The sequence below is a fragment of the Zootoca vivipara genome, chromosome 14, assembly GCF_963506605.1.
Source record: "Zootoca vivipara chromosome 14, rZooViv1.1, whole genome shotgun sequence".
Classification (NCBI taxonomy): Eukaryota; Metazoa; Chordata; class Lepidosauria; order Squamata; family Lacertidae; genus Zootoca; species Zootoca vivipara.
Window position 1 is genome coordinate 14,575,289 of NC_083289.1, and position 26,990 is coordinate 14,602,278.

Here is a 26,990-nt window from a genome sequence, read left to right on the forward strand (position 1 = left end):
TATTATGCTCCAAACAAGGAAATAGTTATCCAATTAGTCAAAACATGCTGGCAATTGTTAACGTTGATACTTATTTCTGTTGTTCGTTGGAATTAAGTGGGCTTATTTTCTTTTTTGGTTTCTTTAGCCCTATTTACAGGTGATACAAAAACTATGGAGGAAAATAAAATGTGGCAAGTTAAGCTTTAAAATATTGATTGCTTCGGATTTCAGAGTTGAAGATCAAACCTTTCCAGGAGATTATACCATGTATTTGTTACACCGCAATCTTATTCACACCGATAGTTCTGTTTAGATGTAAAGAATCAGAGGTCAAATCCCTGGCATTTTCAAAATATAAATTTCTACACCATTAATTCACGTGGTATCTGGCTTTGAATTAGCTATGCTCCAGAAGCAACATGTCTTGTCTTGCAGTTCCTTCTCCTGATTTCACCTTCTCTATATTCAAAAGTTTTAGGAAGAATCCAGTAATAATTTGGTGCCTGGAAAACAGTTCTGAAGGCCTGCAATTCAACACAGGTCAAAACAACTGAACATTTTACTTTTAGACTGCTAGGAGAAGAACGACAACCTAAAAATAATGGACAGTGGGTGTCCTTCCGTTTGATTAAAAGGCAGTACAGTTCACCAAATCACTAACATTTCACTGGCACACGTTAGCATACATTGCCATGCAAAATCAATATTTATTGGGAGGAAATGGAAAGGTGAAATGGAAACCATATGCTCACAATTGTAAGTTTCGGGGGCTGCAGTGTATCTGAAGCCTTCGTTCTCTTTATTTCCTGAATGTCTACAACTTCCACCAACCCAGTACCCTTCAGATGCAGAAGGACCACAATTCTGTGCTGGCTGGGGATGGTGGCAGCTGTACAATATCTGCAGGGCACAGAGTTGGTACAGGCTATTCTACAGTACACCTAACAATTGGATCTCTGCTTTAAATGTGGTTTCTATAAGGCCTCCCTCTCTTGCAAGAGGCAAATCAATCACAAAAAGTCCCCTACGACATGTTTATTGACTAGAATTAAGGTTCATGCTTAACCAAACAGCCTCTTGAAGCAGGCTAAAACGTTAGATATCCAAGATGATCAATAAGAATCGTCTCAAAGTAAATTATATATATTTGAAAAGAAATTTAAATATGCTTTTCTATGGTAAAAGTCCTACGCCGAAAGATACAAGAGACAACTATTCCTTACAAACGTAGTGGGTCCAGCCCCAAAGTCTTCAGATAAACAACCGATAGCTTGTCCCAGGAAAAGACCTTTTCTGGTTTGGATCGTAGGTTAAAGCTAAAATTTCCAGGACTGGTTACTGCAAAAGCTATACTTCTCAATTTGTATTCAAGTTTGAATGAAGAGAGACAACTTATAAAAAATGTTCTGCTATCCCTGCAGCATCGTTTTTTGTTTTTGTTTTAGGCAAGGTAGTAAAAAAACATAGCTGTTGGAGAGAGATAAAATATGGTGTAACCAGTTCAGGGATCATTAACCTTTTTGATCACAGACATGATCCAGCTTGGCAACTCTTTTTCAACTCAAGTAGTTAATTCTTGGCGCCCTTTAGGAAAACAGGCAAGCACTGTTGGAAGTCACAAATGGCAACGAGGAAGTGTGCTCTACGAGGTATCCGCCAACCGCAACGTGATCTGTAAACAATTTGTTGGATATGTATATATATTGGCATGAAAACCCTGGCCAAAAGGAACGGCGAGCGAGAAAGTTACAATACGTTGTCATGGAAAGGGTAATTCTGACCCCGTTCCAAACCCTTCTTGTTGCAAGAGGATTGCCAATACTAGTCCAGCCCTAAGGGATTCCATTCCATTTGCAAATCTTGCATTTATTGCTTCGTGGTCTTTTGGCTGCAAAGGTTAAGAAGAATAAGGCAGCGAGTCCTCCCAAAAAGAAAAAAAGCGTGGAAAAATTAGGCACTGGAATTCTGACAGTTTGCACACGATTTGTTCTCTTCTCGCATGTAACTCTGAAGCTGGATTGAACATTGATAGACTCCGAATGTGCTCAGCAACAACCGCCTGGCCTTCAACTGGATTTCCTCCCACTTTGATGAACTGCCAGGAACTGGAAAGCAAGGAAGACACAGTAAGTACCACCAAAACATGAGTAGAACGATCGTTATCAGTGGGGGGGGACAGGGGAGGAAAATGGCAGAGATATCCAAGGCACTTCTGGGCAGGGAGCTGTGGGAAGAGAGGCTACTTTCACACCGCGCATCTAAAGCACTGGGATGCCACTTTCAAGAGTGACGGCTTCCAGGTCATGTGGACAGCATGACAAAGCCGCTTCTGGCGAAACCGGAGCAGCACATGGAAACGCCGTTTACCTTCCCGCTGTAGCGGTTCCTATTTATCTACTTGCACTTTGACGCGTTTTTGAACTACTAGGTTGGCAGGAGCTGGGACCGAGCAACGGGAGCTCACCCCGTCACAGGGATTCGAACCGCCGACCTTCTGATCGGCAAGCCCTAGGCTCAGTGGTTTAACCCACAGCGCCACCCGCATCCCTAATTTATGGTTAGCAAACCACAAATATGACACCTCCCCCAAAAAATTATTGATTGAATTTAATCACATGACTCTGCTTCATTAACACAACCGTTTGCTCTGCATGATTCCCAGTTTTACCTAATTGCAAGTGGACTACGGCAATGGTTTTTCCTGCAGTCAATGACCAAATATTCAAGCTTTCCACTGAAAACACATCTTCAATTTTCATTAGCTCTTCTTTAATGCGATCCACATTCAAATGCCTTGGAACTCCTAAAAGGAGGACATGAGTTTCAGATGTTTAGAATTATTATTTATTATTATGTGATACCATTATATTAAACTTGAGTAGAGTATTAAAAAAGGATGAAAAGCAGGCATTTGGTCACATTGTGAAAGTGCCTCAAGGGAAAACACTTGTGTAAACATTTTCATCTTCTGCATTTCTAGTGATAACACTTATTCGAAGATAGTACTGCACTGGTTCTCAACAATTTTGGGGAACCATTGACAAATTGGCCCCGTTTTCACTTAGCACTGAAGAAGCCACAGTTGCTCCTCCCATCTAGTGGGAGATGAGAAAACTAAACTGTGGCTAATCTTAATTAAAGTTTGTTGAAGCAAGACTCCTTCTACAATAATGTTATAAAGCGGGCTTTTCTTAACAAGCCCTGGAAGCTGTCCCAACTAAAGAAGAATGGCAACTTAAGCTGACAAAATATGTGCAGCTTGCAGACTTAATATACAGAATAAAAGAACAAGAAGAACATACCGTATTGGCCTGAATATAAGCCTCATTTTATTTTATTTACCAAATTCTGACCGTGAAAAGTTAAAGTGCAACTTAAATTCACGACCTTACAAAAACTGGCTTTTACGATGCCGCTGCTGAAACAGACATACGGTAAAACGAACAGGTGTGAGTGCCTGCGGAATTTTAAGGGAGCGGCTTATATTCGGGTATTGTCTTTTTTTCCCCCACCTTTAATTTTAAAGGTGCGACTTATAGTCAGCTGTGGCTTATATTCGGGCCAATACGGTACGTTTAGAGAAGATTAGAAAATGTTTATTGAATATATGGGGGGGAATTGTGTACACTTAATAATAATAATAATAATAATAATAATAATAATAATAATAATAATTTTATTTATATCCCGCCCTTCCCAGTCAAGACCGGGCTCAGGGCAGCTAACAACAAAAATATCAACACAAGTATAAAAGAAACAATTCAGTTAAAATGCAGATTAATACAATGTTAAAATTCAATTTTAAAATTAAAAATCTACAAGTAAGATAAAACCATTATGAGATAAAACCTTAGGGGAGGGTAACTGCATCAGTCCAAAGGCCAAACGTGAAAACATTGGCAGCATTAAGATAAATTCAACAGTGTAATTAAGTTTTGATGGATGCAATAATGGAATACTGAATGGTTTTTGTAAAATATGCAGAGATTTATGATATGCGTGGAAAGAGAAGAAGGGAGATCACTGATACTTTAAGGATGTTTAAATGAGTATTCTAAATTGTAAAACAGAAAAATTAATTTAAAAAAAAAAAAAGCCCTGGGAATTTGTTAAGTGTCCACCTTTTGTTTACAGGTATATTGCTTTGTTGAAACACTTATCAGGATTTGATTTCAATACCATGATATGGTGATTTATCACACAGTCCTACACCTGAGTAAACACAAGAAGGCAAATCTAGGATTGGGCTGAGATTGCAAAAGACCTGCATGAAAACAGTTCATGGCAGGTGGCTAGGAATTTGATGGGTGAGTTCTTGTAAATCTGCAGTATTAAAGGGAACCAACATTCAATAAAGCAGAATGGGAGAGCCATTTGGAATTGCCTTATTAGGGTTTTCTGTCCACAACAGCTAGCACAGCTTCTGACACTGTTGGCTGATAACTGGTAACTTGTGGAATCTCCCAGATAAACACATGTTTCAGTTGATAGCATAATAAAAAGTTTAAGTCCTCTGGGTGAAGTACCACCAGTGCTATTTTTCTAGAAAAAGAGGTGCCAGAACTCACCATGAACACCTCCCTCATTCTCTGAAATCGTTTTTATTTAATTTTACAAATATAAAGTTATAACAATACCAAATACATATTCATATATAGAGATTTCTCTGAATCACGAGGCTTCCCACCATCCCCTCCCTGGGTCCTATTGTCAACATTTTCAACTGCATATTATTTTCTAATCTACATGTTGTATCTGTCCATATTATTCGTTACATTACAAGTGTTATTAAAATCCTGCTAATGTTTTCATCTGCTTACAGTGGTTTCCTAAACACAGTAAATTATAATGTTTCCCCCCATTCTTTCTTGAAGATTTTGTCTTCTGGGATCCTGAGCTTTCCGGTCAATTTTGCCATTTCGGCGCAATCCAACAGCTTAGTTTGCCATTCCTCTCTGGTAAGGAGTCTTTCTTCTTTCCACACCTCCCTCATTCTCTTAGCATGGCAATGGCACCCACCTGAGAGGTGCCAGAACTGAATTTCACTGAGTTCTGGCTGGGGAGGGGGGGAGCCCTGAGCACAACTGAAATGATCAACACAGATTTTGAGTAAACCTCAGGTGTCCGGCTGAGATTCAGTGACAAATCACCCCTTAAGACAACCACATACAGTGAAATGTATCAATCTTTCAAAACTATTGATCAAGATTTTGAAAGTTATTTAGAAAATCAAAGTAAGTAATACAGCCATTGTTGCTTCCACTTGCTCGTTGCTTCTACGTGCTCTTGAAGGGGCATCTCGAATATAAAAGTTCGAGGAGTCATTACCTTCAAGTACAATTATTCCGGTGTCCCGTATAATCCGAAATGTTGTGAAAGCCACCAGGACTGAGAATACATATGTGCATATAGGGTCAGCAATCTTGTATTCTGGCTGAAACAAAGGAGGTTAAAGCCTGGTAAGATTACATCTGCATAAATAATAATAATAATAATAATAATAATAATAATAATAATATAATTTTTAATTTATATCCCGCCCATCTGGCTGGGTTTCCCCAGCCACTCTGGGCGAACTTACAACATTATAAAACACAACAAAACATCAAACATTAAAAAACATATCTATATGGAAACCATTTTTGATTAAGTGGCTTATAACATTTTAAAAATCTACGCTGGTTTTAAAATATAAATATGTATCGAGTACTACAATGCATAGAAAGGTAAGTTGACAATGATTCTACACATCAATTGTTTTGAGCATTCACAGGCTTCCCTTGGAAAAAGCTCCACTGAACTGGGCCAAAAGGAAAAAAGGACCTGCCTCTCATCCCTGCAGATGACATTTCCTGTGGTTCCCAAACAAAAGGGAGAGCTTTCCTTGCCAATTTCAGTAAGCAGGTATGGCGCAAAGGATTTTTAAGCTAGGCACTCTCCCATCAGAGCACTGCACCCAGAGGACATACACCATGCTAAGCCTAGAAAATGTAGTGGGGGGTACTCAGCTCAGTTGGTTAGAGCATGGTGCTGGTAACGCCAAGGTTGCAGGTTCGATTCCTGTATGGCACAGCAGCTTATTCCTGCATTGCAGGGGGTTGGACTAGATGATCCACAGGGTTCCTTCCAACTCTACAGTTCTATGATTCTATACTGTATACAGAACAGAGAATCTGATATTTCTTGTGCCGCTAGGCTGATTTAAGCAAGGCAAGCTGTCCAAATTTGCCATATCCTATAGGGAACCAGGCAGAGGGCATTCTCGGTGGTGGCGCCTGCCCTGTGGAATGCCCTCCCATCAGATGCCAAGGAAATAAACAACTACCTGACTTTTAGAAGACATATGAAGGCAGCCCTGTTTAGGGAAGTTTTTAATCATGGGAAGGCAAACTAAGGCCCGGAGGGGGGGGCAGATCTGTCCCAATCACCTTCTAACTCTGGTCTGCAGACGGTCCGGGGGTCAGTGTGTTTTTACATGCGTATGTGTCCTTTTATTTAAAATGCACCTCTGGGTTATTTGTGGGGCCTGCCTGGTGTTTTTACATGAGTAGAATGTGTCCTTTTATTTAAAATGGATCTCTGGGTTATTTGTGGGGCATAGGAATTCATTCATTTTTGCTTTCCAAATATGGTCCGCCCCTCCCCCAGGTCTGAGGGACAGTGGACCGGCCCCCTGCTGAAAAAGTTTGCTGACCCCTGTTTTTAATGTTTGGTGTTTTGTCGTGTTTTTAGTAATTTTTTGGGAACCACCCAGAGTGGATGCGGAAACCCAGCCAGATGGGTGGGGTATAAATAAGTTGTTGTTGTTGTTGTTGTTGTTGTTGTTGTTGTTGACACACTCCCCCTCCCCACCGCCCAAAATTAAATATGTAACAGCATGCTGCTGAAATGCATCGCCTATTACAGGGGTCAGCAAACTTTTTCAGCAGGGGGCCAGTCCACTGTCCCTCAGACCATGTGGGGGGCCGGACTATATTTTTTTAAAAAAAATATGAACGAATTCCTATGCCCCACAAATAACCCAGAGATACATTTTAAATAAAAGGACACATTCTACTCATGTAAAAACATGCTGATTCCCGGACCATCCGTGGGCCGGATTGAGAAGGTGATTGGGCCGCATCCAGCCCACGGGCCTTAGTTTGGGGACCCCTGGCCTATTATATCACAAGCACCTAGCCCCCAGATCCTAATTTGTCCAACGCTACAGCTCCTGGAAGGTATTGATGCTCCACAATAATTTCCCCACTGAGCTAAGCAGAACAACAGTTTTGCACGCAAATCCCTTGCATGCACCCTCCGCTGGAAAAAAAAAGTTGAGAGCACATACTCTTGTGGAGTTCAAGAGCTGACCTGCCCAAGGTGAGAAATGTCTTTGTTTGCAAGTGAAAAGCCCTACCTTGAAACGAATGATGTATGCAGCTACAAGAACGCCTATACTTTGCACCAGGTCTCCCAGGGCATGAACAAAGGCGGCTCTCACTGCCAGGCTGCCGTGACCGTGACCGTGCCCAAGAGTTGTGGCAGAAGAGGAATTGGAGGGAGGAACAGAGGCAGGGGAATGTGAATGGGAGTGCAGGTGGCCAGACTGGTTCAGCAGAAAGCCCATGCTGAAAGGGAAAGCAGAAGGAAACAAGTTGAGAATAAAACAGAGATAAGGAGAAAGACCCAAAAAAATGTTTCATCCCAAGGTTTCATCCCAAGCACATGTTTCATCCCAAGGTTGCAATATTTTAACCCCCATTTCCGTAAGCATGAAGAGAGCAAACCACAAATGCGAGCTGCTAGTAAAGTAAAGGACCCGTGGACACATATATATTAAAACATTTTTTGAAAATTCATTTTTGTCTCAAATGTTAAGGCTGCCTCAGAATGAACATGGTGTTCCATCACTAGCTATTACTGTAGATATATCCGTGACTATTACTACAGGTAAAGGTAAAAGAATTAGTCCAAACTGGACTAATTCTAGCCTCTTGACTACACCATAGTCGTGAGGATAGTCAGCATCATAGAATGTCCATTCTGAATCCCTGATGGTGGCAGGGGAACATTGAGGGCAGCTGAGGCTTTTTGAACCTCTCTTCTGAAAGGAGTGACTTCTGGGTCTTTCTGACAAATGAGATCCAGTTGGTACCCTTTGGGGCATTTGAAGAGGATTGACAGGAGATATGTGACAGACCGGCATAAAGAAATGATGGGGCAAAGGAGCAAATTAAATGAATTTGGATATGCAGAAGATATTTTTAAAAGCAAAAAAAATTAAGGAACCGCAGAAAGAGGGGGAAGGAAGTCAAATATTGAATTGATAAAGTGCTTGTAAAACTAATGAAATGTTTAAACTTGAAAAGTACAAATAAAAGCTTAAATTTAAAAAGAGAGAGAGAAACAGTGAGGCGGTTCTGGGACTTTCTTCACAGGAGTCCCTTGCTGGCAAACATTCGACAGAAGGAAACGGAACACTTACATAAGGTTGACCGCTACCCCAATGGCTGCTGTAATCAGCATAATATCCCCATTGATTTCGTAGTCCATGTGGATGGTCCTTTGAACAGCTTCGTACAAGAGGAAAACCATGAGGATATAAATCAGCAAGACGCTGAACATGGCAGACAACACCTCTGGAAGAGAGAAAGAAAAACAGCAGCACTGTTACAAGAGCACCTGCGCACAAATACCCTACAACGTTTACTATTTCTACGGTACTTTTCGTTACACTGAATCCGGGCTGGGTTAAGAAAATAAAATATAAGGAGTTGAAAAAAATGTTTAAAATAACTTTTGTTGTCCATGAATTCTAGTGTTATGAAAGGAATCCGCCCCCCGCTTCTATCCACCTTCTCCACATATGATTTTACAAAATCATGTAACTTTTTACTCGCCATCTCCCTAAAATATAAAGACCCAAAAATGCTGCCACCTTTCTTCATAGGGGAGATTACCCAACAACACATGCTTAGGGCAGCAGGGGAAAGAGGTCAGATGCAAAAGGCAGAGCTCTTACACCTTTAGTTGTAACTTCCACAACAAGCTACCCAAAGTGCAAGAGCCCCGTTTTCTTTTTCCATCTATTTTATTTCATTTTATTTACATTCCCACCTTTCTCCTAGTGCAGGACCACCAAGTGACTCATGGGATAAATTGAAACAGGATTCAATTAAAAACACACAATAAGTGCAAATCATTAAAACAAACCAATTAAATAGGTAACCCTATTTTCTTACCACCCCTTTCATTCCTCCTTAAGCAATCCCCAATAAGCTCTTGAGGGCGGCCACCCTGTTTTTATCATTGAGAAATCTCAGATAAACTATGGAGCAATCCCACTTAAGCTTTTGAGGAATCTAAAGATTCCCTGGAACCCCCAGTTTCGAAAGTCCTGGTCGTACATCACAAGCTTTTTTAATTAGCAAAAACCGCACCACAGATTAGCTGGCCGCAAGACAGCTACTCTGCAAAGCTGTCACAGGTTCTTTTTTTAAAAAAAAAAACACACCATCAATAGGCTAGCTTCTTAGGAGAAACTGAACTTAAAAACTTTCAACTTCTTCCCAGTCTTATGAGCCCAATATAAGCTATTTTCTCTACTACCTTAAAAAATAAACAACCAGGGTGACTTAGAGGACATGCATACATTAAAAAATACAATAATACTGTAATTTATCGATTTCTGATTTTGCTATATTGTTTTGCTGTTTCTGATTTTGTATTTTTGTACACCACTTAAATACATTTCCAATACTGAGAGATTTATAAATTGTTTTAAATAAATAAAAATGAACAAATATTAAGGCAGTAATCCAAGTAGATTTCCCAGGGGAAAGTCCTATTGAATACTTGGGAGTTACTTCCGAGTAATCATACACAGGACAGTGTGGTAAAACCATGTGATACAAAAGAAAAGAAACATTAGAATAAAAGTAACTGGTGCTGTCATATAATAATGCCTGAGTATTCTCAAAGCAATTTGTCTTCAATTTGGTTTTAATTACTGGTACTTTTCTAAAGTTGTTGTAATGCAATAAAAACAATAAAAACAAAACAATAAAAGCAAAAAATGGAAAAAAGAGAAAGAAAACCATGTAATACATGCAAACAGAATGTAAAAGCAGCATAAACATTGAAGAAACTATTAACAGGCCTGCGAGGGAAGAAATATTTCCAAAGTCTCCTTTTACTTCATCTAGGAGGAGGGTTAGATTTCATAACTCAGGCTGCCAAGCTTTTATTCCTAGATAGAGACATTTTCCTGCACACTGGGCTTACAGTATCAGCCCATCAATTCATTATAAAGCCATACTGTACTGTACTGTACAGTAGCAAGTCTTCCTCCAGCTCCAGCGATAAGGAGTTTGGCAGCAACAAACCTTTTCTTTCAATAGTTTTTAATTTTGTGGCATGAGTATCCTTATGACTGAAATATAACCCACCAGGGCCAGGAGTCGTTTTCAAAGGCATTTAAATACACCCCAGCACTTAGGGTTATTATGCATCTCCCATGAGGCCCCCATTACAATTTGGAACTAAAAACAAAAAGCACGACTGGGGGAAAAAATCTAATTATAGCTTTAAAAAAAAGAAGTCAAATAAACAGCGAATTGAATAATCTGATCAGAGACTAACCTAACACAGACATGAAGCAGAGCTGAGCCTGTGCATTTTTTAATTGCAACACACTTTTTTTTGTTTCGCAACTTTCCTTTCTAAGAGTTGGTAAATGTTCTTGGAAACTTTTGGTGGATGCTGCCCTGGCTTTAGGAGATAAACTGTAATAGTTTCTAAAGACACGTCTGTTAATTTACCCACAATCCAATACACAGCTCCTCTGAAATCAATGGGCCTAAGTCAGCATTTATTATTAAGAAAGTTATATTGTTTGCTTGTTCATTTGTTACATTTATATCCCACTTTTTTTTTCTTCCGTGTGGTGGCAGACACGATTCTCCCCCTCCTCATTTAATCTCAACAGGCTAAGCTAAGAGGCAGTGACTGGCCCAAGGTAACTCAGTGAGCTTCATGGCCAAGCGGGGATTTGAACCCTGGTCTCTCAAGTCCTAATCTGACATTCTAACCAAGAAGCACAAAGCTACACATGATTATGGGCTTCCCACAGGTATTTGGTTGGTCGCTGTGCAAACAGAACAGTGCTGTAGCATGAGGAGGTCCCTTGCGCAGATTTGTTAGGGGGTGGAAATCTGAAAACGGCTTCTCCATGCAAACCAGGAAGTGACTGCACCATACAACTTAACACCTCTTCTTTTCTTATATCTGTGGCTGTGATCTCCTGGGTGACGCAGACACCATTAGGCAATTGAACACGCATGCATACTCTGTTCATTTCCCTCCCACCACCCTCCATACGGCCCAGGGTTCTGGCATCCCACGCTATGCCACTGGAACAGAATGCTAAACTGGGCAGACCTTTGTTATGTTCTTAGGTTGCAAGTCAGAAGGAGGAGTTGTGTGTGACTGGCCCAAGATCTCCCAGTGGGCTTGAAGGCTGGGTGGGGGTGCGATCCAGTTCTAAATTACACAGCTGCCAAGTCTCCCACTGAAAAATGTGGGATCAGCAGCAGCGCAGCACCGGAAGTCACTTCTACGCATGTCTGAACATGCGTAGAAGCAACTTCCGGTGCCGGCGCTGCCTGATTTCCGAAATGGAGCCTCCCTGGCAGGTAGGAAATCCGGGGGATTTCCGGGATTTTTTCTATTCGGGATAACAGCGGGAAACGGATTAAAATCCGGGGGTTTCCCGCGAAAAACAGGAGACTTGGCAGCTATGGTTCTAAGATTGATGCTCTGACCTGGCAATGGGGGAAACCTGTGGCCCTCCAGATGATGTGGGAGTCAGCATGGCCGAAGTTCAAGAAGAATGGGACTTGTAATCCAGTAACAGCTGACGGACCACAGGTTCCCCAGCCCTGCTCTAACCACTGCACCACAGCAGCTGTCTTAAAAGGGATGCCTTAAACCAGGCATCCCCAAACTGCGGCCCTCCAGATGTTTTGGCCTACAACTCCCATCATCCCTAGCTAACAGGACCAGTGGTCAGGGAAGATGGGAATTGTAGTCCAAAACATCTGGAGGGCCAAAGTTTGGGGATGCCTGCCTTAAACACAGGGAAGCGAATATGGGATTGCTGCCTTATATCTTCAGAGCACGGGAAGCTGCCCTAAACCACAACAATGACTGGCAACAGCTTTCCAGGACATCAGACTGTTCTCTCCCAGCCCTACCTGGTAAAAAAGGTAAAAAGTAAAGGACCCCTAGATGGTTGAGTCCAGTCAAAGGCGACTATGAGGTTGTGGCGCTCATCTCGCTTTCAGGCCAAGAGAGCTGGTGTTTGTGCACAGACAGCTTTCCGGGTCATGTGGCCAGCAGGACTAAACTGCTTCAGGCGCAACAGGACACCGTGATGGAAACGAGAGCGCACAGAAATGCCGTTTACCTTCCCACCGCAGCGGTACCTGTTTATCTACTTGCACTGGCGTGCTTTCGAACTGCTAGGTTGGCAGGAGCTGGGACAGAGCAACAGGAGCTCACTCCGTTGCAGGGATTCAAACCGGCGACTTTCTGATCAGCAAGCCCGAGAGGCTCAGTTGTTTAAACTATAGCACTACCCGCGTCCCCTACCTCGAGATGCTGAGGATTGAACCTGGGACCTTCTGCATGCAAAGCAGATTCTCTAACCACTGAGCTACAGGGCTTGACCTTGCCCTCTTTTTTTGTGCACATGATGAAGTAGCTTCTGCCTATGGAACCTCACACTGCAATAAGGGTCCCGATGCAAATAACGTTGAACACTGAAGATATTTCCAGTTCTGGGTGTCCAGTTCTGGGCACCACAGTTCAAGAAGGATACTGACAAGCTTATGAGGAACGTCTTAGGGAGCTGGGTATGTTTAGCCTGGAGAAGAGAAGGTTAAGGGGTGATATGATTGCCATGTTCAAATATATAAAAGGATGACATACAGAGGAGGGTGAAAGGTTGTTTTCTGCTGCTCCAGAGAAGGCGGACACGGAGCAATGGATTCAAACTACAAGAAAGAATATTCCACCTAAACATTAGCAAGAACTTCCTGACAGTAAGAGCTGTTCGGCAGTGGAATTTGCTACCAAGGAGTGTGGTGGAGTCTCCTTCTTTGGAGGTCTTTAAGCAGAGGCTTGACAGGCATATGTCAAGAATGCTTTGATGGTGTTTCCTGCTCGGCAGGGGGTTGGACTGGATGGCCCTTGTGGTCTCTTCCAACTCTATGATTCTATTTTGAAGATATACGGGAAAGCAAAAAGAAGAGGGGGGGATGCATGAACACAACAAAGTGTTTGCAAAAATGTGTCTCCTATATACAGGTAAAAGTGGCTTTATATTCCTCCCCCCACCCATACCGCCTACTTTAACTTCTTAAATCAACTTTTAAACATAGTCCTCACAGGCTACAAGCCCCTGAAGTAAGAGTTCACACTGTTTAGAGATTCAGCACTTACATATATTGGTACATGCAGCTCGATTAGAACGACAACAATAATAATTAAAAAAGATTACGTACCTAAGCGGTGAAATCCGAAGGTGAATTTTTTGGTCGGTGATTTTGCAGATAGCCACAAAGCAAGCAGGGTCAAAATAATGCCACTGAGGTCAGTTAACATATGAAGCGCATCAGTCATGATTGCTAGGCTGTTGGCAACGTATCCACCTTGACGTGCAAATTTAGAGGGAAAATATATGTTAGGTCTATAATACTGAGGGGTCTATGCTAGAGAGAAGTAAAACCAAGTGTGCCCGCAAAAGGGAGCAGCTGCCAGTCACACACAATCACATCATTTGCCATATTCACACATTACAATTTAAAGTGTATATCAACAAATGAATAAATGCAGCTGCTCCAGGGTCGTAATAATTCCAGGCCATTACAGCATATTAAGTCCTTAGCAGGGAAAAAAAACTTCTCGTACAATGCACATATACTAAACATGGTTTATAGCCCTGGTGTAAATATGCTAGGGTGTGTTTTAAAAGGACCTGTAGCAACAAGCACAAGTGGAACCTCGGTTTTCAAGCATCTCAGAAGCCGAACAATTCGGAATCTGAACACTGAAAACCCGGAAGTAATTGCTTGCGTTTTCGGACGCGTTTTCGGAAATCGAACGGCTTCCACTGCGTGTTTTTCCATTTTTTAAAAGGATTTTGCTGACCGCCCATTGATCCTCAGTTTTCAGAAGTCGAACAGAGGTCTTCCGGAATGGATTACATTCGAAAAGTGAGGTTCCACTGTATTAGGCAGCAACATCTGCCTGCGAACCTTTACTCAAATAAGCCATCTCCGAACGCAGCCTTCCCCAACCTGGCGCCCTCCATGTTTTCAACCACAACTCCCATCAGCGGCAACTGCTGGCTGGGGACTGATGGGAATCGGAGTCCAAAGTATCCGGGGCCACCAGGTTGGTGAACGCTGTTTCAAAGGATTGATACCATTTTCATAACTTAAGGCAGCTGTAGTTTTCAATCTCTGCGTTGCAGGTTCACCTCCAATTAAGGGATCCTTATCTATTGTTACAGCTTAATCTGTAATTTAGCCCACTTAGCCGCTGTTTCTGGAAAGCCAAAATGTTTTGCTAAAATTGGGAGAAGGGGAAGAGGTTTGTGGGTTTTATCAAGCATCCTCCTATGTCATCCCCACCTCCAATAATTGAAACAGTAATTGAGAGAGCTGTTTTCCTAGTCCTGCTGGATCTCTCAGTGGCTTTTGACACCATCAACCATAACATCCTTCTGGACCGTCTAGAGGGGTTGGGAGCTGGGGGCACTGTTATACAGTGGTTCCACTCCTTCCTCCTGGGCCGTGTTCAGAAAGTGGTGGGGGGGATGAGTGTTCAGACCCCTGGGCTCTCACTTGTGGGGTGCCTCAGGGTTCTGTCCTCTCCCCCATGCTTTTTAACATCTACATGCAGCCGCTGGGAGAGATCATCAGGGGGTTTGGGCTGGGTGTTCATCAGTATGCGGATGGTACCCAGCTCTACCTCTCTTTCAAATCAGAACCAGTGAAGGCGGTGAAGGTCCTGCGTGAGTGCCTGGAAGCAGTTGGAGGATGGATGGTGGCTAACAGATTGAGGTTGGATCCTGACAAGACAGAAGTACTGTTCGTGGGGGACAGGAGGCGGGCAGGTGTGGAGGATTCCCTGGTTCTGAATGGGGTAACTGTGCCCCTGAAGGACCAAGTGCGCAGCCTGGGAGTCATTTTGGACTCACAGCTGTCCTGGAGGCGCAGGTCAATTCTGTGTCCAGGGCAGCTGTCTATCAGCTCCATCTGGTACGCAGGCTGAGACCCTACCTGCCTGCAGACTGTCTAGCCAGAGTGGTGCATGCTCTAGTTATCTCCCGCTTGGACTATTGCAATGCACTCTATGTGGGGCTACCTTTGAAGGTGACTCGGAAACTGCAATTAATCCAGAATGCGGCAGCTAGACTGGTGTCTGGGAGCGGCCACCGAGACCACATAACACCGGTCCTGAAAGATCTACATTGGCTCCCAGTACGTTTCCGAGCACAATTCAAAGTGTTGGTGCTGACCTTTAAAGCCCTAAATGGCCTCGGTCCAGTATACCTGAAGGAGCGTCTCCACCTCCATCATTCTGCCCGGACACTGAGGTCAAGCACCAAGGGCCTTCTGGCGGTTCCCTCGTTGCAAGAAGCCAAGTTGCAGGGAACTAGGCAGAGGGCCTTCTCGGTGGTGGCACCTGCCCTGCGGAATGCCCTCCCAACAGATGTCAAAGAGGAAAACAACTACCAGACTTTTAGAAGACATCTGAAGGCAGCCCTGTTCAGGGAGGCTTTTAGTGTTTAATAGATTACTGTGTTTTATTTTTCTGTTGGAAGCCGCCCAGAGTGGCTGGGGAAACCCAGCCAGATGGGCGGGGTATAAATTATTATTATTATTATTATCATTATTATCATTATTATCATTATTATCATTATTATTATTACATACTCCCAGTAAGGTACAAACATCTGTTAGAAATGTAAAGAAAAAGAAGGCACCTTTTATTATATGTAGTGGTATTGTAAGGTAATAAAAGCATTCTGGGAAATGATACATAAAAAAATGTTTAAATGAACTTTTGTTTAAAAACAACAACCACCAGAGGCCTTTTTTATCAGGAATTATAGGTGCCGATATTCCAAGGGAGCAGAAAAGACTTTTTATGTATTCGACGACAGCCGTCTAGGATGCTATTAGCCCAGAGATAGAAAGAAGAAAAAGTCCCTACCAGACAAGAATGACAAATCAAGCTATCGGAATCAGTGGCGTAGCAAGGTCAGGTGGTACCTGGTGCGGAAAATTTCTTGTCACCCCCACACTCATTGAAATCTTGGACTCCCAAGTTGAAATTTCATTGAAATCTTGGACTCCCAAGAGACTGCGATCTACTCACAGTGTAAAAAGACTGTTTGTGATCTACCCATTGTCATTGCCAGGAGTTGTTGAGCTTTTGGGGGGGTTGCAGGCCTTCTGCTGCTCTCCTTGCATCTACCCTCCACTTGTTTGCTCGCCTGCCTCCTTCCTGTCTTCTCCCTGCATGCCTCTTCCAGCAGTCCGGGAGAGCGGGGGTGTCAAAACAGAGCAGCGAAACTACCCCCCTTTCCCCCCCTCCCCACGGCTCGGGGTAGGCAGGAGTCGCGGGCGGGCAGCGCGCCAAATGTCGCCCCCCTTGGTGATGACACCCAGGGCGGCCCTCCCCACCCCCACCTTGCTCCGCCCCTGATTGGACTATGCCGAAATGGCAAAGTTTACTGGAAAGCTCATGAACCAAGAAGACCGGAACTTTAACAAAGCATGGGGGAAATTCATAATTTATCTTGGAGACCGCTGTAAGCAGGTGAAAACACTAGCAGGGTTGCAACAAGTACTATGGAGACAATGGAGTTATATAAAACTCAGATTATTGGGAAAGACTCAGTAGAAAAGGTTTAATAATAAGGACCCATGAAGGGGAGGTGGGAGGTCCAGAGATTCGGAGGAATCTGTAAATGTGTGTGTGTATGTATGTATTGTTATAATGTTATACTTCTAAAAACAAATAAAAACAATTTCAAATAAAGAAGCGCTACAGTCAAACCTCGGTTTGCGACCGCCTCCATTTGCGACTGCTTCCGTTTCCGACCACCGCGGACCCGGAAGTGTTTACATCTGGGTTCTGCGGCGCTCGGATGCGCAGAAGCGATCTGCACAGCTCGCGCATGTACAGAAGCGATCTGCGCAGCGTGTGTGTGCGCAGAAGCGCTCTATCGGCGCTTCGCGCACACACAGAAGCGTGCCTCGGGGAGCGACTGGCTCCCCGGAACCAATTGTGGTCGTAAACGGAGGTATGACTGTACTTGCAGTGCGGGGACACAACCATTGTAGCCTTGAACTACACTGAAAAACAGACAAACCTTTTCCATGGCTTTTTTTCCAGTACCAACAATAATCACATGTCCCGATCTATTGTGCGGGATTAATGTGCCTCTCCTGTCCCTGTGATTAGATGGCTAAACCTGGGCATGGAGGAAGAGTGTGGGCATATGCATAGTACCAGGAAAACGAGGTACAGATCCTAAAATAAAGTTTCTCCTCCTCCTCTAGGTCTTTAGCACTGCTCTGAATAAGTGCTTGGCTCACAAACTATTCTTCCTGTCCCCCCTTCCTCCACCGGGAAGTGCCTCTCCGCCCTGCCACTACCTCCCTGCTCCTGTCGCTGCCCACTTTGCCACCGCTATGCACCCCGTCGCCATCGGCGCCAATTTTGGGTGAGATCTTGCCCCCAATGGGCACGATGGGCACGATGTTGCCCAAAATCCCAGAGGCACTTCTCTGCCAATGGAAGCGGCGGGGTGAGGGGTGTCCGCAGCAACCCAATCACCATAGGAGAGTAAGAAAAAAGAAAGTCTCCTTATTGCCGCCTTTGTAGAAGAGATTTCAAAAAGGGCATGTTAACATCCCAGTCAATAATGAGCCTGATGTCTCATTGCCACCTTCAATGAGCCATGAAGGACAAAGGCCCGTCTCATGGCTGGCTGATCACAAATCTTTGTGCAAGCAGCTTAGGAGGTTCAGAGCTGAAAACTGGTGCGGCGTGGGGGGAAATAATAAGCCAGGTGGCTATTTTTCCTGTGGAGATTGAAAAGTCAGCCACTGCACCCAGGTATCCAAAAATATTATTTATGTATGCTACTACTGCGGCCCGTGTTTTGCTAGCCCAAAAATGGAAAATGAGCGAGGTCCCAACCAAAGAAGAATGGCAACTGAAACTGATAGAATATGCACAACTTGCAGATTTAACATACAGAATAAGAGAACAAGAAGAATATATGTTTACTGATTATTTGGGTGAAAATTGTGTTCATTTAAAAACACTGGTAGCATTAAGATAAATTCAGCAGTGTAAATAAGTTTTGCTGGTGTGTAACAATGGATTACTGAATGGTTTAGTTCATGTAAAATATGCAGGGATGTATAGTATGCAAAATAGGGACGCGGGTGGCGCTGTGGTCTAAACCACAGAGCCTAGGGCTTGCCGATCAGAAGGTCGGCGGTTCGAATCCCCATGACGGGGTGAGCTCCGTTGCTCAGTCCCTGCTCCTACCAACCTAGCAGTTCAAAAGCACGTCAAAATGCAAGTAGATAAATAGGTACCGCTCCGGCAAGAAGATAAACAGCGTTTCCGTGCGGCTTAGTCATGCTGGCCACATGACCTGGAAGCTATATGCCGGCTCCCTCGGCCAGTAAAGTGAGATGAGCGACGCAACCCCAGAGTTGTTCACGACTGGACCTAACGGTCAGGGGTCCCTAACCCTTTACCTTTATTGTATGCAAAATGAACCACGGAAAGAGAAGAAGGGGAGTCATTGATTTAAGGTTGTCTAAATGACTATCTTGAAATGTAAATTAGAAAAAATTAATAAAAACTATCTTTTTGAACACAACAACTGCGTTTGCTTTGTTTAACTTGACTGTCTGAGGGTTTCCAGACTGCGGAGTCTCTCTTAATTTCTGCCATGGTGAAACACAGGCCTTTGAAACCATATTCAAAACCACATCAACGAAGTTTGGGTTGGCTGGAAACAACCCTCATTTGCCATCATTGACCAAATTGCAACTTTATACAGGGAACTTTATACAACAAAACTTTTCACATGACTTTTAGAAACATACGGAGAAAAGTAGCACAGATCCAGTCGCTGGGCTGCAGGGCAAAGAATAAAGTTTTTTAAAAAATCCAAACACTGCTTAAATAAGTCCTCTTGTTTTTTTGTAATTTTTCTGAAAAGTTTCATTGCTTAGTTACCAATACCTACTGGCCGCAAGGGCGTACCCACCATGCGGCAAGTTAGGGCAGCTGCCCTACTCTAGAAGCAGGGCTGGTGGGCAGAGGCGGAGCACAGCCCGGCGGAGCGCGAGTTCGCCATTCCCGCCGCACCGCGCCGCACCCTCCCTCCAGCTCCCCGGCCCGCCCTCAGGCAAGGCCAAGCGCGGCGGGGAACCAGGGAGCGCGGCGCAGTGGGCAGGAACACCGAACTCGCGCTCCGCTGGGCTGGGCTCCGCCTCTGCCCACCAGCCCTGCTGCTAGGGAGGGGCACAGCCCGGCGGAGCGCGAGTTCGCCGTTCCCGCCCGCCGCGCTGCGCCCTCCCTCCAGCTCCCCGTCGCGCCCTCTGGCAAGGCCAAGCGCGGCGGGGAACCAGAGAGCGCGGCGCGGCGCGGCGGGCGGGAACGCTGAACTCGCGCTCCGCTGGGCTGGGCTCCGCCTCCGCCCACCAGCCCTGCTTCTAGGGAGGGGCACAGCCCGGCGGAGCGCGAGTTCACTGTTCCCGCCCACTTTGTGGCCCCTCCCCTTCCGTGCCTTGGCCCCTCCCCTTGCCCCCCCCCTAGTTTTGATCCTGGGTACGCCCATGACTGGCCGCCTTAAAAAGGGTGCTGCTAGCTGCGAGAACTCAGAATATCTAATCTAAACGGAATGTCCAGGAATACAAATTATATACGTCCAAGTAATCACACTGACTGAAGCTATATGCCAGTAAAGTGAGATGAGCGCACTGACTGAAGAGATAGCTCAGTTGGTACAGCATGAGACTCTTAATCTCATGGGCCATGGGTCCGAGTCCCACGTTGGGCAAAAAGTTTCCTGCATTGCAAGGGGTTGGACTAGATGACCCTTGCGGTCCCTTCCAACTCTACAATTATATGAACAAATTCTATAGATTACAGTATAATTTGCAGCTACTTAAGGCTGTTGTAATATCTGTACCTGCAGTATTGTGCAGTCTTTGAATGCCGTCCATATGAATGGAGTTTAAGAATGCCTACGGTATGTATGCTAGATTATGGCCGGTAAATTTGATGATTTGATGAATTTGTTCTATCAAAATGAAAAAACCTAACCATGTGATTTTATCCTGGGATTTTAACCTAACCATGTGATTTTATCCATGTGATTAAATCTTGACATGTATTTATGCAAGTATTACACAAACAAACACTTATTAATGTTCACAGTTGGCATAAATCCAACTGGGGTGGGTGGAACATTCAACATAAGAAGTAGCTGGTGGGGAAAACATTGTGGTTTTGAAACAAAAACAAAAGCACATGCTCCAGAATAACCGCACGATTTTATACAGGATGAATGTCAGATAAAGAGCTTGAACTATGCATGTAACAAATACAATGGTCACAATCCATTATGATCATGCCAGTTAAAACAATGGAATGGGACTAAGCTGAGGCCCATTGATTTCCATGGAATTTAGCTGCAACTAACTTTTTTGGAAGTTATCTCCATCAGAGGGACAGTTTCCGTGTTAAATTCCACACAGTTCAAGAGAAAGCCTCAAGGCTGTTACTTCTGGGCATGTGACATACAGCTAACAGATCACAGAATCGTAAAGGTAAAGGTACCCCTGACCATTAAGTCCAGTCATGGATGACTCTGGGGTTGCGGCGCTCATCTCGTTCTATAGCCCGATGGAACAGGTGTTTGTCCGCAGACAGCTTCCGGGTCATGTGGCCAGCATGACTAAGCCGCTTCTGGTGAGCCAGAGAAGCACACGGAAACGCCATTTACCTTCCCGCCGGAGCAGTACCTATTTATCTACTTGCACTTGACGTGCTTTCTAACTGCTAGGTGGCCAGGAGCTGGGACCGAACAACGGGAGCTCACCCTGTCGCGGGGATCTGAACTGCTGACCTTCCGATTAGCGAGCCCTAGGCTCTGTGGTTTAGACCACAGTGCCACCCACATCCCTCACAGAATCATAGAAGTGTACAATTGGGACCACAAGAGTAATCTAGTCTAACCCCTGCGATGCAGGAAGCTTTCTGCCCAATGTGGGACTTGAACTCATGACCCTGGGATTCAGAGTCTCCTGCACTACCAACCGAGCTACCTAGTGCCCCATTATTATTGTTGTTATTGTTATTATTTATTGAATTTATATACCGCCCTATACCCGGGGGTCTCAGGGCGGTTCACAGAATAAAATCAAGATATAAAATCACAAAATACCTAATAAAAATAAGAACAGCAACCCAATCACCCCCACCAAAAAAAAACCATTTTAAAAGAGCATAGGAAGTAAATCGGATCAAGGCCTGGTTAAAGAGGAACCTTTTTGCCTGGCACCTAAAGTTGTATAGTGAAGGCGCCAGGTGAACGTCCACAGACAGGGAGCCACTGCAGAGAAGGCCCGTTCTCGTGTTGCCACCCTCTGAACCTTTCTAGGAGGGGGCATACAAAGTTGTGGTTTGTTTGTTTTTGCTTTTTAAAAAGAGAGAGTTTTATCATTATTACGACTACTACTCAACTTCCTTTATCCTTTCAGAAAAGCATCACCAACAGGAACACAAAATCTCCACTTTGCAAATGGAGACATACTATTCAGGAGAATCGATGAATGTAACAATAATTTGCAAAGGTGGCAATGCCCTTTTCCACCCTGTTTCCCCTGCACATTGCTCTGACCTACTCAAGATGCCCTCTCAGCGAGTAAATAATTAAAAGCCTGTCCCCGAAGGCACAGCGAAGTGATTGGAACATCTCCTTCTCAGGAGAGATCAAGGCATTCTTACCTACAAGCTCCCCTGTCATAAAGAGGAGATAGAGGGAGGCTGCTAGAACCAGCCGCCTCTTCACCTTCTTCTGCTTCAAGAGTTCCCTTTGCTTGTTGCAATTGTTACAAGGTTCTGCGCCGGGTCCAGTCTGTGCGGTCCGCAGAGCAATGTCTCTGTCCAGCAAGGACTCGTCGTCCGAGTGGGGGCCCACATGGGCCCCGTTGGCCGAAGCGTCCGGCACATCCTCCGAAACCACGACCCGCAGCTTGTTGAACCTGGGGAAGTCCTCCTCGCCAACTTCGTCGGAGAAGTCAAAGGCACTGCAGTCGTTCAAGAACAAGGGGTCATTGTTCTTCCTCAGCACAGACTTGAGGCTGTTCCAGATGCTGGAATGAGCCATGGTAAGGTTGCCGGACGGCACCGCAGCCAGGGGCTGGCCCGCTCGGCCCTTTTCTCCTCAGGCAACTTCCCCTCGCAGGCCAGAGGGCTTCATTTTGCTGTTTACCCGGGTCATCTCTCACCTGGGAGAAGCCAGGTGCGCCGAGTTCACCGAGAGATCAAAACTGCAACACAAGGCGAAAGGAGGGCGGGTTAGGAACAGAGCTAAACTTCTGCCCATTGATACTGTGCCAGGATTGCAATAAGCTGCCCGGCCTGATGGGTTACAAAGTCTAAGGAGGTGTAGCCCATTTCCTCATACTCATCCCATGCCTCTCCCATCTGTCTAATCCCTTTAACTGCAAGCGCCTCGGGGCAGGGACCTGCTTCCATTAACTATTACGCAAAAAAAGTGCCATGGATGTTGGTGGCACCCTGTGAATCATCAGATCAGGATGTTCTAGGGAAGGAAATGTTTCTAAAACGCCACTGGGGAAAGGGCTCCAGGGACACCGGTGGCTTATTGTTTATTTTTCATTTCATTTCTATACCGCTTTATATTTTTAAGAAAAATCTCAAAGCGATTTACAGCATTTTGAAATATAAATGAAACAATCCAAAATCAAAACATTTCAGAAGAAAGTCAAATATAAAGTATACAGTCAAAGCAACATAATCAACAGGATTATCCCCCCCCCAATCCAGCCGGGGTCCCCCATAGCTTGAATACAAAAGCACAGAGTGGCGACCCTGCAACTGACAGAGGGAAGCGCAATTCATATGCCTCCCTGCGCGTAACCAAAACAATAGCGCGCAGTGGCACAGCTGGCGTGCCTCGGGGACAATGGCATGATTCCTACCGCCAGGGAAAACCGCAGCCGCTATCCCGATGCGGAGCGGGGACATCGCGGCACGTCTGCACAAGAACAGGGTCCCTAACAGCAGCGCGTAGGGACGCGCGGTCTACCTGCCCCCGTGGAGAAGACGCTTTGCGCGCGATCCAGCGCTTCAGGATATGTCCTTCAAGTCGGAGAGAATACGATTCCTGCGCTCTTCTCCCCCAACGGCAGCCAACTGGGCAGAGCCCGCTTGCAAGGGGATTAGCAAAAAAAGAGGGTGTGGGCTTCTCGGGAAAAATATGCATGCCTGAATATTCATCCAAGCAGCTTCGCCTCCCCCTAAGAAAGGGAAGGTCTCTCCGCCGATCGCTCCATCCCCCACATTCACCTCCCAAAGCAGGAGGAGGAACCCCCCAAAACCAGCCAGTCCAGAGGCGCACAGCTTCCGAGAGGCCTTTGTAAAATCATAATTTTGCATTAGATTTCCCCATGGCGGATGTGCAAGCCGCTGTCCTAGCGTCCGGGTCCCGGCTGCTGCGCCTCTTGCCCCCCAGCAATTCTCCCCCGGCCATTTTTTGTTTGCTGTTTTCTTTGGGAAGCTGACTGATCGGTTACAGAAAGGCGAGACGCGTTCTCACGATTCGGGTCTGGGGATCACGGAGTTACAGCAAGAAAAAAAGGGGGGAGCGGGGGTTGCAATGCACATGCACACACACACGCAAACGCACCGCCTTTTCGAGACGAAGAAAAGCCAGCTGCCGTTTCACGTGCCCGGATTCTCTTGACACCCATCTGAGCTCCGAATCTCAACCGCTGCAGCAACGGCGCCGAGGATTCGAAAGGGTTAAGCGTGCACATGGAGTCGGAGCGCGGGGCAGGCTGGGAATTGTAGGCAGTTAGAGAAGGAGGGTTGTTGCATGACCTCCTGCGCAATAAATAAGCCTTAAAGCAAATGCACGCATGCAGGTCAGCTGCCAAGTTATCCCCTTTTTTAAGGGAAATTCCATTATGCTGAATAGGCTTCCTCGCGAGAAAAGGGAAAACTTGGCAGCTATGATGCAGGTTGCTTTGTTGCTTTCCTGTCTGCATTCTGTTGTTTGTTTGTTTGTTTGTTTGCTTACTGTAACCCTACAAGAGTTGAAACAAAATATTCCTTCCAGCAGCACCTTAGAGACCAACTAAGGTATCTGAAGAAGTGTGCATGCACACGAAAGCTCATACCAATGACAAACTTAGTTGGTCTCTAAGGTGTTACTGGAAAGTATTTTTGTTTGTTTGTTTCGACAGACCAACACGGCTACCTACCTGTACCTACAAGAGTTGTACAAGCTAATCTCCCTCAATTTTTCATTCTCACAATATTTTACATGAACTAAATCATTCAGTTATCTATTGTTATATCCATCAAAACTTATTTACACTGTTGAAATTATGTTAACGCTACCAGTGTTTTTAAATGCACACAATTTTTACACATATATTCAGTAAACATTTTCCAGTCTTCTCTAAACCTATGCTCTTCTTCTTCTCTTATTCTATATCAGGCCAGCTAGTACCCATGGCCATTGCCAGGAGTTGTTGAGTTTTTCTTAGGGGGGCTTGATCAAAGTTGTTGAGGTTTTGTTTTTTTTTGTACTTCATGCCACGATCAACCTGTGACACCCCAGTGATCGACTGTTGGACATGTTAAAACTGCAAAATGTGTGTATTCCATCAGTTTCAGTTGCCATTCTTCTTTGGTTGAGACCTCACTCGTTTTCCATTTAGGGGCTAACAAGACATGGGCCACAGTAGTAGCATACATAAATACTGTAGTCTTTTTTGACGACTGGGAATTTCCCACTGAATTATCCCCAACCAGAAGGACTCTGGGGTTTGTTTGTTTTTGGAAATGTGCATTTATATACTTTACTCTCACTGAAATCAATGGGGTTTGGAAGTAAATCTTGCCTTATATTAATTATATTTCTTACAAGATGTGTCGATTGGCATTCTGCACTGACAGTACAACATGCTAGACCATCACCAAGAAACCTCGGTTGTGCTCTATGCCACTTCTCACCAAATGTTTAACAAAACTGTTAATAATTTCTCATGAGAAGCAAGGGCACTACCCTACGCAAATGGAAAATGTGCTGTTCTTTGTAGAGCACAAAAAAGTCACATTGTACATAACCAACAGCTTTATCTTTTAACCACAAAAACTAGAATAGCTAACTGCTTGCAGTGGTCATTTGGTCATTAGCAGAAGTGCAAATTTTACAATGCTTTTGAGAAGATTGAACAAAGCAATACTCTGCAATGAAAAACGCTGACATAACAGTACAAAATCCTTGCCGTAGATACCTTTTTAATTGCTCACAGCATGATTAACAGCAGTCATTCTGGCTTGCCTCTGGATTCGTTGCTTTGCTAAATGCTGTGGTTTCCTGGGCTTAGCAAAGTGTTACCACCTTCTTATGGGCAGACATTCTGCACCTTCAAGAGCTACATGTTAGGCAGAAAATCAACGGGTGATACCTGTTTCTATCTTGCCTTTCCTGTAAAACTCAAAACAGTAGGCAAGGTATTGAGAAAAAATGTTCTTATATTCAAACAAGGTTGTAGCTTCTCTTCCCTTTTTCAGCCCATCCTTATGCTAAAGGGGAAAGGGGGCTCCTGTATCTTTTAAAGTTGTGCAGAAGATTATCAACAGATTTAGGTAGGCGGAGAAAAGCTGCACCTGAAGCTAGTGTAAAATCTAGGAGCCAGATTAATAGCTAGGGTCAGAGCATCACCTTATAGCACACCTGTTTTGGCCCAACTGCTCTGACAGCCTATACATTTTTGAGCACAATTCAAAAAGTTCTGGTTCATAAAGCCTTATGTGTGAGTGTCAGGAAGCGGTTGGAGGATGGATGGCAGCTAACAGATTGAGGTTGAATCCTGACAGGCTACTAACTCTTCCTGAAGAAATATGGGATTACCAGCTTTTGAACCAATCATTGAAACTGTGCCTATTGGAGTCAACTAATGCACAGTCATTAGCAGGGGAAAATGTTTATACTTTGAATAACTTGACTTGCTGGTTTGTGCATATCAAGCTGCTCTTTCGGGTTATGGTTTAAAAATCTATTGATGGCCGGCAACCCCTTATAACTGATAAATCCATTAAAATTCAGGATAAGCCAAAGGCTTTCAAGGTTTGTCACCCAAAAGTTTTGGATCATCTTCATAAATAGCTCCACAAATCCCCCAAGGGACCCTGAAATTGGCATAGTGAAAAATTGCAAAGCAGCATTCTCCGTAGCTACTGCCTTGGCTGGCACAAAGCAATAGAGCTGCCATGTTGCTGTCTCCCTGACATCATTTAGGATTGCTCTGAAAAAACTGGATGGCAGTTTTGAGGAAATGTGATCAAAAGTCAACTGCTCAGCATGTGTAAGAGAGCATCTGTGACAGCATGTGACATAACTTATGGAAATAACTGATAAGTATAAACTAGATATTATTCAATATGCAGTTAATACAGAGATGGAGAGGACCCATGTTGGGGTGGTGGGAAGTCTCAATACTTTATTAAAATGCAAGTAGATAAATAGGATCTGCTACAGCGGGAAGGTAAACGGCGTTTCCGTGCGCTGCTCTGGTTTGCCAGAAGCGGCTTTGTCATGCTGGCCACATGACCTGGAAGCTATACGCCGGCTCCCTCGGCCAATAATGTGAGAT

At 44.5% G+C, this 26,990-nt stretch overlaps 1 protein-coding gene across 3 annotated transcripts; it reads right to left on the reverse strand.

Annotated features, from left to right (window-relative positions):
• Window positions 1-1,002: 1,002 nt before the first annotated feature.
• Window positions 1,003-24,106, reverse strand: SLC30A4 (solute carrier family 30 member 4). 3 transcript variants are annotated; one of them, XM_035131842.2, is made up of 8 exons: window positions 24,011-24,106; window positions 22,084-22,628; window positions 13,530-13,676; window positions 8,450-8,603; window positions 7,382-7,592; window positions 5,311-5,416; window positions 2,651-2,785; window positions 1,003-2,087 (listed from the first exon to the last, which is right to left on the reverse strand). In XM_035131842.2, exons 2-8 carry the CDS (start codon window positions 22,463-22,465, stop codon window positions 1,933-1,935), a joined length of 1,290 nt encoding a protein of 429 aa, XP_034987733.2. In that variant the 5' UTR covers window positions 22,466-22,628; window positions 24,011-24,106; the 3' UTR covers window positions 1,003-1,932. The 3 variants fall into 3 exon arrangements, with proteins under 3 accessions (XP_034987733.2, XP_034987734.2, XP_060138907.1); XM_035131843.2 differs by lacking the exon at window positions 24,011-24,106 and adding an exon at window positions 23,411-24,004; XM_060282924.1 differs by lacking the exon at window positions 24,011-24,106 and adding an exon at window positions 23,304-24,004.
• Between the last annotated feature and the right edge of the window lie 2,884 nt (window positions 24,107-26,990).

Bases quoted from the DNA above. Each gene is read 5' to 3' on its own strand.
- SLC30A4 (XM_035131842.2), bottom strand. From the start codon at position 22,465: ATGGCTCATTCCAGCATCTGGAACAGCCTCAAGTCTGTGCTGAGGAAG. The intron at 8,604-13,529 runs GTACGTAATCTT...TCTCTCTTCCAG, and splicing joins CTTCGGATTTCACCGCTTAG to AGGTGTTGTCTGCCATGTTC. The intron at 5,417-7,381 runs GTAGGGCTTTTC...CCTTTGTTTCAG, and splicing joins CATACATCATTCGTTTCAAG to CCAGAATACAAGATTGCTGA.